The sequence below is a fragment of the Astatotilapia calliptera genome, chromosome 18 (genome assembly GCF_964374335.1).
Source record: "Astatotilapia calliptera chromosome 18, fAstCal68.1, whole genome shotgun sequence".
NCBI lineage: Eukaryota > Metazoa > Chordata > Actinopteri > Cichliformes > Cichlidae > Astatotilapia > Astatotilapia calliptera.
Genome location: NC_137439.1, coordinates 25,716,836 through 25,731,424, shown reverse-complemented (window position 1 = coordinate 25,731,424; position 14,589 = coordinate 25,716,836). Strand labels below are relative to the sequence as shown.

General features: G+C 44.0%; 1 protein-coding gene across 1 annotated transcript in view; it reads left to right on the top strand.

Moving 5' to 3' along the window:
• Positions 1-14,217, top strand: part of ephb3a (eph receptor B3a) — a 37,124-nt gene extending 22,907 nt beyond the window's left edge. Inside the window, exons 10-15 of the mRNA XM_026149693.2 lie at positions 330-452; positions 1,130-1,377; positions 5,953-6,168; positions 6,457-6,606; positions 9,398-9,591; positions 12,448-14,217. Of these exons, the coding sequence (XP_026005478.2) occupies positions 330-452; positions 1,130-1,377; positions 5,953-6,168; positions 6,457-6,606; positions 9,398-9,591; positions 12,448-12,559 (1,043 nt within the window). The 3' untranslated portion in view covers positions 12,560-14,217. The remainder of the gene's footprint in view (positions 1-329; positions 453-1,129; positions 1,378-5,952; positions 6,169-6,456; positions 6,607-9,397; positions 9,592-12,447) is intronic.
• Positions 14,218-14,589: the final 372 nt, after the last annotated feature.

The following is a 14,589-nucleotide window of genomic DNA, read 5'->3' as shown; positions in this document are numbered from 1 at the left end:
CCACTCTGTAAAAAATGTCCACTCGTGCATCAGAAAAAAAGTCAGACCGATCTTTAGGATTAGGATTTATCCTTTTCATTACACGAATGCTGAATCTCATAGCAGTTCGCCACAAAGTTGTTGAGATGAATCAGTGTGGATTCATCGTCTGGCTTTGCTATCCGTGGATCAAACACAGCATAGCTAGGAACATGTCTTATTTATACTGCAGCATTGATTTCACTCATATTATTCAGCCGTTGCCGTATTCAAAGCTTTGCTTTTAACAGATGAACTCATATGAACGACATTAAAGATGCAGATTTTTTCCATTTTTCTCTATTTTTTAGTTTCTCCGGGGGTCAAAGTGTACATCGACCCTTTCACCTACGAGGACCCCAATGACGCAGTCCACGAGTTTGCCAAAGAAATAGACATCTCCTGTGTAAAAATAGAAGAAGTCATCGGCGCAGGTAAAGAACCCTGATGTTTTTTGTCCAAGTGGACAGAATAATTTACCTTTATTAAACATTTATTTGAGCAAGAGTATGCCATCAAGGCCGGGCGCTGCTCTGTTAGAGAGTCCTCTGTGGGAGAGCAAGGTTAGGATTCAGAGTGCACATGAGAGCTGTGGGTGGGAAGGACTTCTCTGTAGCTCTCCGCCCCTCCTTCCTTTATTTCTTTCTTTCTTGTCTTTCCAGCAGCATGTTGTGTCCTAACTTCACCTCAAATGACAGTCTGCTCCCGCTCGTTCAACCTTCCTGTCTTCTCTGTCTTTCCTTCCCTTGTAAACATTCGTACTCAGGCACCAAATGCAAAACCCTCAAGTACCTCGCCCACCCTCTGTCTCCCTGCACCCCTCCCAGGTTGCACACTCGATCTATACCAGTCACTCCCTCTCTCCCCAACATCTTCGACCCCTGACCCCACTAGCGACCCCCGTCTTCTCTTTTCTAATTCTCTCCCACAGTCGAAGTCGACCCTCAACTCACTCCCGAGTCCGACCAGTAACGCTTCCTCTCCCCGCACTCTCCCTGACGCTCTCTTTCCCGCCACCCCTCCTCCCCGTTCATTCCTCTGCTCACTCAACCCCTGCCCACCTCCATCACCCCCCACCCCTCCTCTCGCCACCTCGTTCTCCTCGCTCCAGGTGAATTTGGCGAGGTGTGCCGCGGGCGTCTCAAGCAGGCCGGGCGCAGGGAGATGGTGGTGGCGATCAAGACGCTGAAAGCCGGCTACACCGAGCGTCAGAGGCGGGACTTCCTCGCCGAGGCCTCCATCATGGGTCAGTTCGACCACCCCAACGTGATCCGTCTGGAGGGCGTCCTGACGCGAAGCTGCCCCGTCCTCATCATCACCGAATTCATGGAGAACGGAGCGCTCGATTCCTTCCTCAGGGTAAGCTTGGCGGGAGGCGTGCGCCGCCCAACACCTCTGACAGAAAAAAGATTGCTTTCTGTTTGCATCAAAGCTGAGAGGAACACACACACACACACACACACACAGTCATTCATGATACCTCTGGGTTATCAAAATGTTTTACTCTCTGTAAAACACCCCGAGGCTCTTTACTTGCTGAGTGATAGAGATTAAATGCGCAATATAACGCCTGGAGACAAGCATAGTGTCTCTGCTTGACGTGACTGAGTGATGCTGACAGGCTCTTCCCGTGCACAAACTCCTGGTGGAAAACTGTCACACACGCAGACCTTTGGATAGGTTTGCTTCGGTGTATTAGAGAGTCTTTGTACCACCGCAGAATACATTAGTGATCAGAGTTTTTGGTTCAGACCACCTACACAAAACGCTGAACAAAGGCGGGATGAGAAATGAGGTGTCACAAGGTACATTTCCAGCTGCGTGGGGACTATTACATGTCATTTACATCCAATAAAATGTGTTTTCTTGCGTGGCTGTACTGTGAAGAAGACTACTGCAGCTTTTTGACTAAATGACAATTCTTCATGCTTGCGATGAATAAATGCTCTGATGCTGGTATTAATAGCAGTTTTCGGGGGATATTGTTAATGATATTGAAGAAAGGCGACACTGACCAGCTTGTCGAGCTGGTGTCGGTGGGTTTGATGCCTGGTGTGATGTCGGTTCTCTCTTAAAGAGAATTCGTCACACAGTTTAAAAAAGTATTGCTCAGTACTTTGTTGAAGCTGCTCAAGGCCACTCTTGGCTGTGTGCTCAGGGTTGTTGTTGTGTTGGAACATGAGCCTTTGCTCCACGCTAAGATCCAGAGCGCTCTGGAGCAGGTTATCATCTAGGCTGCATATCTCTGCATTCATCTTACCCTTGATCCTAACTAGTTTGCCACTTCCTGCTTCTGAAAACCTTCCCTACAGCACGCCACCATGCTTCACTGTAGGGATGGTATTAGCCAGGTGATGCTTAGTTTCCTCCAGATGTGATGCTTGGCATTCAAGCCAGGGGTTCGATGTTTGATTCATCAGACCAGAGTATTTTGATTCTCATGGTCTTAAAGCCCTTCGGGTAACCTTCAGTCTCGCCACTCTACCAAACAGGCCTGATTGGTGGAGTGCTGCAGAAAAGGTCCTTCTACCCCAATCGCTCGGACTGGTCAAGTGGCCAGATCTAAGAAGAATTTCAAACTTCTCAATACTTATCAATGCAGTACTTTTAATACTTATGTACATGTTAATATTATGCATTTCAAACAAAATAAAATAATCAAAAATTTCACTTTTTTCAGTTTTCAGGATGTTAATTGTTAAGCACAATTTGATCTCTTTTTAAAAATCGTTCTCAATTCAAAGCCTTTTGGACTTTAGAGTGCTAATATATTTGTTTTAAAAAGAAGCGGTTTGACGTGGTCCTCTCTGACTCTGTGAAAGATCTATCGGAGTTTACAAGGATTCATTAATTACCTGAAAACCAGCTGATTTATCAGCAATAAGAATAATAGCTGCAGCTCCACACGAGAGCCCTCACTTCCTTTTCTCGATCAGCGGGGAATTAATCAGTTTTGATAATTATTTGTCGAGATGGAATAAATGATAAATATTCATCAGTCGTAGCTTCTGAGATTTAATCACTCAAAATCTTGTTCCTTTTTTACGTTTAGTCGCTGTGTAACTAATTAATAACATTTATAAATGTTGTCTGAATAAGTAGCTTTACAGAAACCGCTGACATGAGGGGCAAGTTTACCGTCGTACTGGCGATGAACGGCTGGCTCTAGTTGATTTCCACGCTTTTCTCCAACCAGTCGGTAGAGACCGACTTATTCATCTGAACTTAATATGTTTGGTGACACTTTAACGGTTCTTTAAGAGTGGGTTACTGAGCTCAGCTAACCTCGGCAGTGCCAGAAATTAGCGAGCGGGGGCTAGCTGGTTTACATTTCGATACAGGGAAGGGGGCATTGGGCGGTGACAGCCACACTCCAATATGATTGTGACACCACGAATGCTATCAGACCAGAGTGCTGTTAAGCTTGCATTACCCAACATCTAGATCGGACTGATAACACTGATATGATATAAATATGCTGATTTTAGATTGTAAATCTACTAATATATGATGCTGTGTTATTATATATAAAGCATTTCAGCAGGGTATCGGTGATTAAACTCCTGTCCAGCTGCCACATTAAACCGATGTGCACATTAATGAGTCAATAATTTAGGCAAATCATTAAAATACTTTAGATTTACTTTGTGCAGCAGCACTTTTTAAGTACATGAACCTGAAAATAGTGACAAATATCTTCTAAACCTCTTGATGCATGCTCAATCATCCAGGAAAGTAAATCTCCAAAAAGTTGATTCTGTTCATCTGGACGTAGCGTTTTGTGGGGGAAACGTTTCATCACTCATCTGAGTGACTTCTTCAGTCTCAGCTGACTGCAGGTTTCCCCAATCTTATAAACAGTACATTTGCATAATGACTGAAACCAGTCCACTGAAGGAACAATGGGCTGGGAGGTCAGTTCCTTGATCTTAATTATGCAAATTCTCATGACCATTGATCAACAACCACTGATCAGTGGTCATGAGTACCATTCACAGAGAGTTGGGGAATTAAGGAACTGACCTCCCAGCCCATTGTTCCTCAGTGGGCTGTTTATAAGATTGGGGAAACCTGCAGTCAGCTGAGACTGAAGAAGTCACTCAGATGAGTGACGAAACGTTTCTCCCACAAAACGCTACGTCCAGATGAACAGAATCAACTTTTTGGAGATCTTCTAAACCTGTTCTTTACAGTCTGTTTTTCAGAATCAAAGGCTCTGATTTCTTTTCTTTCTCTCAGTTGCTCAGTTAAAATAACATTTGTTGGTTCTAATCTTAGTTATCAAGTAATCATCTGTATCATTACTGCGGACGATTTCAGATGTTTTTATGTATAAAATCTTTGGGTTTTAGGATATATGTTTTTATTGTATTTCGTCATTTTTATTCGTTTGTCAATCATCAAGCCAACTCGCCGTCTCCTTTCTAAGCATTTTGGACACTTTCACAATTTTCAAGTTAATTTTCAATTTATAAATAATGAACTGATAACGCCAACACTCATTATTTGCAGCTCCACATCTGATAGTGCAGCCTGAGCTTTTTTTTTCCCTCCTTCTCACCCACTCCTCTCAGCCAGCTGTCCTACAGATAACAGAAAAAGTGCCTGCTCTGTGCTCTCCTCACCCCCGCTCTCTCGCCAGTGTCACACTGCCTGTGACTCAGAGGAACTCAGAGTCCTGCTCTAACAAGGAAACTATTGAGTTAATGCACACACACACATGTGCACGCACACATGCACAAACTGTCCAAGCGTGTCACCCGCAGTGGAGCTTCAGACTCCCCCCTGGACATGTGGACATATGCACATGTAGAAAACTTTATAGAAACACAGAAATAACACACATGCACTCATGCCACCGTGGCTTTGAAGGCCTGCTATGAATCACGGCTGTTTACACATCCATCCATCCCGGCTTGTTTGCCTGTCAGACTTCATTGGAGTGTGCAGACTACAAGGCAGGATGTTTATGGGTTTGCGATGGCACGTCCTGTGTTCTTTGCTTTCTCATCGCGGAGCCAAAGAAGGAATTGATTATGTTGAGAAAAAAATTCTTATTTTCCCCACCCCTGTGACTCCCTTCGCTCGGATTAGATATTCAGGTCATGAGAGAAAACCTCCCACCGTAGCTTCGTTCAATTTTGCAGAAATTTCAGATCATTTTTTAACTGGTTAATTGATTAGTTTTAGTTCAGCTCCCACACATCAGGGTACACGCGCCTTCGCGAGTCAGGAGCGCTGATTTATTGCGATCTCGAGTATGTGACACGCGTCACAAATGCGGAGAATTGTAAATTAAACCCTGAAAGCCCTCATCTAAGATTACTTTCATGCTTCTCAAATGTTGCACGAGAGGGCAAATCTCTGCTTCTCGAGGACTTTGCCCTTTTTACAAATGATCTTTGAGCAACATGACATAGTGATTTTGTTGACGGGCTGATTTTATTCTCATGTCAACAGGAAGAAGAAAAAGCAAAGCCATGTTCAGCCTTTAACTGCTACTAGTTTGTCAGTCAGTGAATGAGGGGAAAATACCTGCAGTGGTCTGGTTTTGATTGCAGTGTTTTGGCTCCCATTATTATATTGTTTTGTTGAGTCAATGGCGAGCCATACCAGCTTTAGTATGACAGTAAAGACTCTAATTAATCAGCTAATTGGACAGCATGCATGAAAAGGTCAGCTGTCAGTGACTGTCAGCGGGAGCCATGAAGCACTATGACAGATGTCATGTTTACGTGGCCTCGGTGACTGATCTCCTGCCTCTGGTTCTCCTCTTATCTCCCGTACTCGCCCCTATCATCTGTTTCAACACATCTTTTCTCTTTCTCATTTTCCACTCCCTGTTCATTAACCGCCTCCTCTGCTGCACCCTCCCCGCTTCTCCCCCTCTATCTCTGACTGTGTGCATGTGTGTTTTTTTTTCCTTGCTTGCAGCTGAACGACGGGCGCTTCACAATGACACAGCTGGTCGGGATGCTGCGCGGCATCGCTGCAGGCATGAAGTATCTGTCAGACATGAACTATGTTCACCGAGACCTCGCCGCCCGAAATATCCTGGTCAACAGCAACTTGGTCTGCAAGGTCTCCGACTTTGGCCTGTCGCGCTTTCTGGACGACACCTCCGCTGACCCCACTTACACAAGCTCTCTGGTTGGTCAAATACGCGTGAATGTGTGTGCCGCTGTGCGTTTGTGTACACTGTGCTTGTTTAATTGGGCGTCTTAATTCGATCCCCACTCACTTGTTTCACATGTACACATAAATGCATGTGTGACTGTTCACGTGTGCCAATATTTACGTTGGCGCGCGACACCATCTGTGAAATTTGCATTTGCTGTTTTTTTTTTTGCATTTGTGTGCTGCTGCTTGTGCCTGCGCTTATAGGATTGGAGTATCTTTCAGAGTGCTGATACCATCCCCCTCTGTCTGTGTGTGCAGGGCGGTAAGATTCCCATTCGGTGGACAGCACCAGAGGCCATTGCCTTCAGGAAGTTCACCTCTGCCAGTGACGTATGGAGCTACGGCATCGTCATGTGGGAGGTGGTCTCCTATGGAGAGCGGCCATACTGGGACATGAGCAACCAGGATGTAAGTCAGCACAAGAGTCTCACGAGAAAACGTATATCTATAGCCTGAAAGCTCATGGAAGGAGTTTCATGTCTAAGTTTAGGGCCGGCTGAGAGTTTCTCCAGGCTGCTGTGGCTTTGATTTCCAGCGTGACATGTTGGACTCGGGCCTGTTCTGCTGTCTTTATCTCCTCACTGCAGATGCTGGTTGCAGCTGCGTGCCTATGTTCTAGTTTTTACCACCTTATTTACGGCCCTGGCCTGCCCACCCCCCTACAAATCCATACTGCAAAGCCTCCCTCCTCACACTTACAAAGGCATACTCAGGATTGGCTTTTTCTCTCCTTCTTCTTTACGTGTGTTGGTACCTGTAGGCTATCTGCACTGCACAGACATTGTAACTGCAGCAGTGAGCTCGAAGGAAAGAAAAAATAAATCTCTTGGTTCCTCCTCCCTGAACAAAGTACTGAAGCAATGTGTACACCTCCACTTCACTCTCTGAGGAATATCTGCTCTGTACTGAGCTTCAAAAAAGCGACTTATAACGCTGATACCAATAAAGCAAAGGAGAAAAAAAAGGATCAGAAATGAAAAATGGCAGTAACGTATGTATAACTTTCACAACAGAACCCACATGCAGTAATGAAAGCATCAAAGTAGAAGCCCACTATTGTTCCCAATAGCCTTTGTGCCACAGTCATCGCTCAATAAGCAACAGAGTCAACAAATACGAGATATAAACAGAAGTACTCGCAGACTAGAAGCACGACATAAAAATCAAAGAAGAAGCGGCGGGAGACGAGAAGCGCTGCAGAAATGTTTTATTGTTCCCAAATGGCATTTTTTTATTGTTGTGGGGAGTTAAAACCCATACGCAGCTTACGGAGGCAAATGCAGTTGCTAGGCGAACTCGCATCCGTGAGCCAACGTGTTCTTCCTCCAGTTTATTGTTTCTCCCATCAATCATGCCAGTTCTGAAGTGACAAATTTGAGAATATTGTTTTTATAGTTTTGTTAAGACGCTGAAAGAAAGATTGGAATGTGTGACAGCACGAGCTGAGGAACTGTCTAATGCAGGAGATAATACAGGAACTGCCGATTATTCTCACACCACAACAACAAAGGCCAAACAGAATGAGCATAATACGAATGATTCAGAGCCAAATGGTAACACTCTGTAGAGGCGCCACATGAAATTTGCCTAAATCCTTATGCACAGTCTTCTGGGTTGATATTTATTTAGCATAGCAAATTTCAAATGTAATCTTCATTTGAATGTGTTTGTGGCGGAAATGATTATGGACCAGAGTGAGACAGGTTTACAATTATCAGAAAGCTTGCCATAAAATGTGTCCAAATGTATTGGTGTTCTTTGTCTTCAAAGGAAATTTAATGATTTCAGAGACCCCTCAACTTTATCCCTTAATGCAATAATTTCTGAAAACTCTAAGATAGGTTTCCATTAAAATTTCTTACAAGTATACAAAGGATGAAGAGTAATAGCTGAAACAAGTTTCAGATTTCTTTAGCAAATGATCAAAAACTTGCAAAACAAATGGTATTCTCCTCTTAAAATGCTAACAGCCTAAACATTTTAAACATTATTATGGTGTATTCTTTCAGTTATCTCTTGTAGTACACTTCTGCATAGTACAAAATACTTTTTGCATAGTACATGAACAGGGTAGTGTTGTTTCAAATCCAAAGACGGCTAGTAATGCGCTTGTTGAAAATGGCGATTGTAGCTAATGACCATTATCAACATTAGCTGCTTCATTTTGCAGAACTTTACAACTCGTCAAGCCTCCGACCCTTTTTTACATCAAAGACCTAATCAAGACACTTCAGCATCCACAAACATCAAATCATGCCACAAGTATAACATTAATACCTGACAAAAACAAAAACAAACCAATGTTAGCTAGCTTGCTAGCTAGCGTTGGCACTAACTAGCTAGCTAACTTTAGCGATGTCGGTGTACCCTCCCACTGGCTGAAAACTGGTTGATGGTCACATTTCTCCTACCTTGGAGACAGCTTGGCAAGCACTGAGGATGAAACATGTTTACACCTTAGTTTTTTACACCATCTTACACTTGTAATAAAACCCTTGTCAGTGTTGACATCAAATATACTATATTATTGCTTTTAGCTTCATTCAGTATTTAGTGGAGACTCAAACAAAATTACCTTACAGATACAAATTTTTGTGACCGTTAAGTTACGTGCACGGTTAAAATTATTTAAGTGCCAGACTTAGACAGACAATTCCAGTATAAACTTTTCTCAACTTAGAGCTGAGTGATTGAAGCGACTACCAATGAGAGTGCAGCATACTGGATATTGTAAATAAATGAGAGGATTACCATTCATCAGTCAGGAGTAAACTGTCAGCTTCAAACTCCCAACTCCCAACTCTTGATCGTGGCTCAAGAGTTGGGAGTTCACCTTGTAATCGGAAGGTTGCCGGTTCGAGCCCCGGCTTGGACAGTCTCGGTCGTTGTGTCCTTGGGCAAGACACTTCACCCGTTGCCTACTAGTGGTGGTCAGAGGGCCCGGTGGCGCCAGTGTCCGGCAGCCTCGCCTCTGTCAGTGCGCCCCAGGGCAGCTGTGGCTACAATGTAGCTTGCCATCACCAGTGTGTGAATGTGTGTGTGAATGGGTGGATGACTGGATATGTAAAGCGCTTTGGGGTCCTTAGGGACTAGTAAAGCGCTATATAAATACAGGCCATTTACCAAAGTGATGCACAACAAGTGAAACACTCCCTGTGTGGACAAGCCAGTTGTTAAGATTGACTTCCTTTGCCTTCAGGTGATGACAGCAGTAGAGCAGGACTACCGGCTGCCCCCACCCATGGACTGTCCCATGGTGCTGCACCAGCTGATGTTGGAGTGCTGGATGAAGGAGAGAAACCTGAGGCCCAAATTCTCCCGAATCGTCAGCACTTTGGACAAGCTGCTTCGCAACGCCGCAAGCCTCAAGGTGGTGACCAGCACCTACTCAGGGTGAGTCTACAGTTAGGTCCTTGATTTGTTGCAGTGCATATTAAGTTGCATATTAAGGCAAACAGTCAATTCATCTTGGTTTGATTTGTCCAAAGATTTTTTTTTCAGAACTGTGCAGGTTGTTTTAGATTTTTCCCTTACAAAGTTTAATCTGGCCTTCTTGTTTCTTGTTTTGAAGATGTTTCTGTTAACCATGTAAATAACTCTGCGATCATCCACTTTAGTTCACTTTTGGTCTTGCTGAGCTGACCAGTCTCTTCTTTTCTTTTTAAGAAAGTACCAGATTGTTTTTCAGTGAACTGATGGCTTCCCTCTCTTCCCTCTTAATGAACTTTGTTTATTATGTTTTCTTCATTTACCGTGAAATAACAAGGAGGGAACCGGTCTCACCCGCCTATTAAAACTGATTGCCAGTCAAACGTCCAATTAAAAATGTGGGGCTATGTATAAAAATGGCTGCAATTCCTGAACAGTTCATTCAAATATTTAGTAAAAACCTCTTGAATTAAATCTGAAAGTTTGCTCTTCAAATCTAACTGTATATGCAGGATAAATTTAAAGTAGATGTCCATGTGACATGTCAGAGTCGGGCTGATTTCAGTATGGTTTTTCTGTCGGTTATAGGAAGACAAGTAAGTTCGGTTAAATTTTCTCTTCCATCCAGAGATGGTATAGATCTGTTAGAATCACAGACTTAGATTACCTTGTTGGAAGGCTGGAGGTTTCAGACACTTTCCCACCACCCAGCAAGCACTTTGAGACAGAGTTTTCTCTTTTTCTAGCTAAAGATCAATGTTGAAGTTGAAGTTAATGTTAAAGTAGATGAAGAGAAGTTGCAAAGTGGATGGAGAGTGTTGCTTTTAGAAAAGTGTTGCGTCTCAGTCCTTTGTGGAAAGAGCAAAGCGCTTCACTGTCACCACCTTGGCAAGTTTGCCGCGAGATTTAGCAACTCTTCAGAGAAACTCGCTGAATTTACTTTTCTTGGTAGCTGCTACAGAAAAAATAAATAAAATATCAGTGGATTTCCATGCACAGGAAGTTCTAAACGAGTGTTTGGGGCTGCAAATTTAGAATCCAGCTCGTGTCCGTTTTGAGGATTCCTGGGTCACAGCAGCAGCAGCCAGAGTTTACAGTAAATGCAGAAGCATGGACTCTAATTAGAAATAATACCAGCTGTGTTGTGGCAGACTTGGCACCTGATGTATAACCGAGGCATAAAATGCTTTTGAGGTCTTTCTGCAATAAGAGCAGAAATAGTGCAAACACAAGGAAGCAGTGATGCAATTCCTTCTCTTTCACCTTGTGCGAAATTGTCCTCTGTATTGCATATGACGGCTGTGAAGTGCAGGATGAAGACTGGTGCAGGGACGAGCAGCGCCGCGCCTCTGGGTTGTGGGAATGAGATGTCACAGTAAAGAAAATTATGGCTGGCCTAAGGAAAGGCACAACAGGGTTCATGCTTGTTGGCTTCGGTTTTGTTTTATGCTTTTGGGGGACTTGGAGGATGCCTCTTTGAGCTGAAGGCCTTTGCGAGCAAACAGCGGACTCTGACATTTCCCGTGGACGTGTAAAGATTTCGCTTACTCGTAGGCGCCCGTCTTCGATTTCGAGCTTGTTCTCACTGTTGAATTTTAATGATTAGTACTTCTTTTAAGACGTACCAGATCCCTACATCTTAACCGATGCGTAACGAAACGAGCACACGTCCTCGAGCCCCTGCCTCTGACGTCGGCGATGGCACCCTGTTTCAGAGTCACATGAGGCAGAAATTGTACGCAGAGGATCCGGGTCTGATGCCAGCTTCTTGGCTCACAATTTCACTCTAACACTGAGCCCCAAGGGCGATTCTTATGCCAGGATTTGGGCTCGGCGAAGCTAATTGTGTGTGGAAATGTAATGGCTGACCTCAGTTTAATTCCCCCTATACTTGGCTGGATGCTGGAATGTAGGTGATAGGACAGACAGCAGCCAGAGCTGCTGATGTGGAAAAGCAGGAGGTGATGAAGTGTGAGTAATAAGGGAGATTGAGGAGAAGCTAAAAGAGAGGAATGTGTTTAATTAGGTTGCTAATGAGCTTTTTAATGCATCAGGGGAGGGTGCACCCAATGCTGTGATGAGCAAATAGGAAGGCAATGGGTGTGTGTGTGTGTGTGTATGCATGTTGTGCTGTTGTTGTGTTCCGATGACATGCCAATGATTAATTTATGGCCTCATCTGTATGCAGCAGCTAGAGATATAGATGGAGAAGGAGCAGGAGGAAGAGGAGGAGAGGGAACGGATCATGTTGTCAGAGCATGATTTAGAGAGCGTCTCCCGTGTTTGCGCGTGCGCGCGCGAGCCGTCGGAACGCTCGCTGCTGCTAACCTGCCATTGGCTGCTCAGTGATGTCGGGGCAGATAACGGAGGGAGAGAGAGGATATGAGATGCGGCGCTATCTGTGGAGTATCTTGTGCCACGAGGGCCTTAAAAACAAGGACACTGGCCGAGGAACAAAGGACACTCGGAGGCTCGCGGGGCTTTTTCCAAGATAGCCGAGAAATGTGTTGAACTTTTATTAAAACTGGAAATGCGATGAATAGATTCAGGCTTGGCATTTGAGTTGGATGCTGTTTATAGCAGATGAATCTCCGGATCAGCAATTTTGAGCTCATTCTCCTGGCGCTGTATTTTTTCATTGTCCATAACCAGGAGATTTAAGTGTATAGACTCTGCAGAATTTAGCTACGCTTGACACCAAGATGGATTAGGCCTTTATCCACCTTCAGCGAGAGCACTTAGTGGCGCGATAATGAGTTGCACCTTTTGTTTAAAGTGGCCGTGAACTTGGCGCTGACCTGTGTGGCTTTGTGTTGGCAGGGACCTGCTGCGGCTGGGAGGAACGCTGCCGGGACACAACAGGAAGAGTCCGGACAACAGTCAGGAAATCATTCGGCAACAGATGAGCCAAACTCTCCCGATCAGGGTGTGAGCTGGAAGGACTAGCTAAAAACTACCTAAAAACTCTTGAGACGAAGAACTGATGTAAAATAAATTTAAAAAAAGAAGAAGAAGTAAATGAAAAGGATGGAAGCTCCGGCGACACAGCGAAAGAGGACCAATCTGGAGATTTCTTTCCCACTGGAGACTCAGTGTCTGTTTAAAGAGAACTCTCCATTCCAGTGTGTGTGTTCATTACTTGACACTTGTGGATTTGTGACTGTTGACATAAAGCCAGACTTCTTATTGCTCCCTCTCAGGTTGTGTTTGCATGTCTGCATGTGTTTTCTGCTGGTTGGGGAATCAGTCTTTTCCTTCTCTTCACCCTCCGACTGAGGACAGGGCGGGCAATTTCACGCAGATGATGCAACAGTGCCAAGATAAAGCAATCGTTTGCTTAAAACCAGCTCAAAGACAGCTGTGGACCATCTCTCCAATCAGCGATTCCTTTTCTTTTTAAAAGAAAAAAAACCCCAACCAAATATGTTCATTCATTTTGCAAATTTTATTATTCTTATTTTTTCCTGTAAAACAAGAAAAAAGAACTACACACTTTTCATCCGCTTCCTCTTAAAAACCGTCTTCCGTGTGTAACGGGAGACGTTACAAAACCTGTACAAAGCATCCGAGTCTTCACACCGTCTCTCTCTCGGTCCGAGGGGAGGCGTAGCTGACACTGTGCGGGACACGTCATGTGCATGCCAAAGTGGAAACGTCTTCACGAGAAAAGGATGAATAACGGTCCTCCTTAACTGTTGCTTTGTCGGCATCTTGCTGGATGGGCTTTAATGTCCACGTTTTTTCTTAATCTTGTTTGACTCACGGACGCATTGTTTTGAATGCTAACTTATTATCTGGCGAAGAGGTGATTCCTACCTGGACTTACCTTCTTTTTTTTTAATCACTTGTTTTCTGACATAAACAAAGCAGACAGACATGAATGGGTGAATTAGGAATCAATAGTTCTGCTCACACAGAGTACATTACCTTTAAACCCACTGAGCAGACATGTTCAAGGGCCTGTCTTTTCATTTTGTTTTTGGTTGTTGTTGGATTTGGGGATTTTTTTTTTCCTCAAATTAAAAGCGCCTGTGGTAATGCTGTGTTGTACATTAAACTCTGGTGTTGCAGGTCAGTGTGAATCTAAAAGGTCGTTATCCAGATGATAGCTTGGTGACCTTAATAGCGACCAGACCTACAAACACGGATGTAAAATCGACCGCTCGCTGGTTCATCTCTCCTCACGTGTTTTCTCCAGCACGCCGGCTCTCAGCGCAGTTTCCTATTAAAACGACTGCCTGTATATAACACTATATTTGTATTAGACCAACCTGCTCGGCATTTACAACTATCTGACCTGACTTTGGCCTCTCTATGACCCTCGTTTATATGCTTGTTTGTTTAATGTTGAGGAGCAGACAAATAGAGGAAAATTACAGTTAAATGGTCATTAAATATCTGAAACTATATGTCACGCTGAAAGAAAATGTGTCTGTTAGGGCAGACTCTTTTTTTTTTTTTTTCCTGTGCAAGTAAAGGTGTATTAGATTGTAAAGAAGAAAAAAATTTGCCAGAAAAACTAGAACAAAAATAAGCATTTCTCTTTCAGTATTTTTACGATAATCATATGCAAATAAATTATTAAATGGATCTCTGGTATTCTCTTTGATTTCTCCGTGGGTTCACTAGGCCGAAGTTCCCGGCCTCCTCTCATCCAGCCGTGGGATGAAACTAGGCGAGAAGCGAGCGTGTTTTACCTCCTCGGTCGGAATATCACAGCGGCTTTGGATGAACTCATTAAGATTTAAGATTAATCAAAGCCCCGTCCGCACAGCTCGCCAATTAGCGAGACCACAGGACTATTCTGGGGATTTTGCAGTCTCTGTTGCTGCTGGAGAGGCTTCAAGGAGGCAAAGTTAATCTGGCTTCACACCAAATGTCAGCGTTATTTGGCTTTAATCTGTCTGCCAGGACACAAACCAGGTCCCTGCGTACTGCCGCGGTTGAGTGAAGCTGTCACCC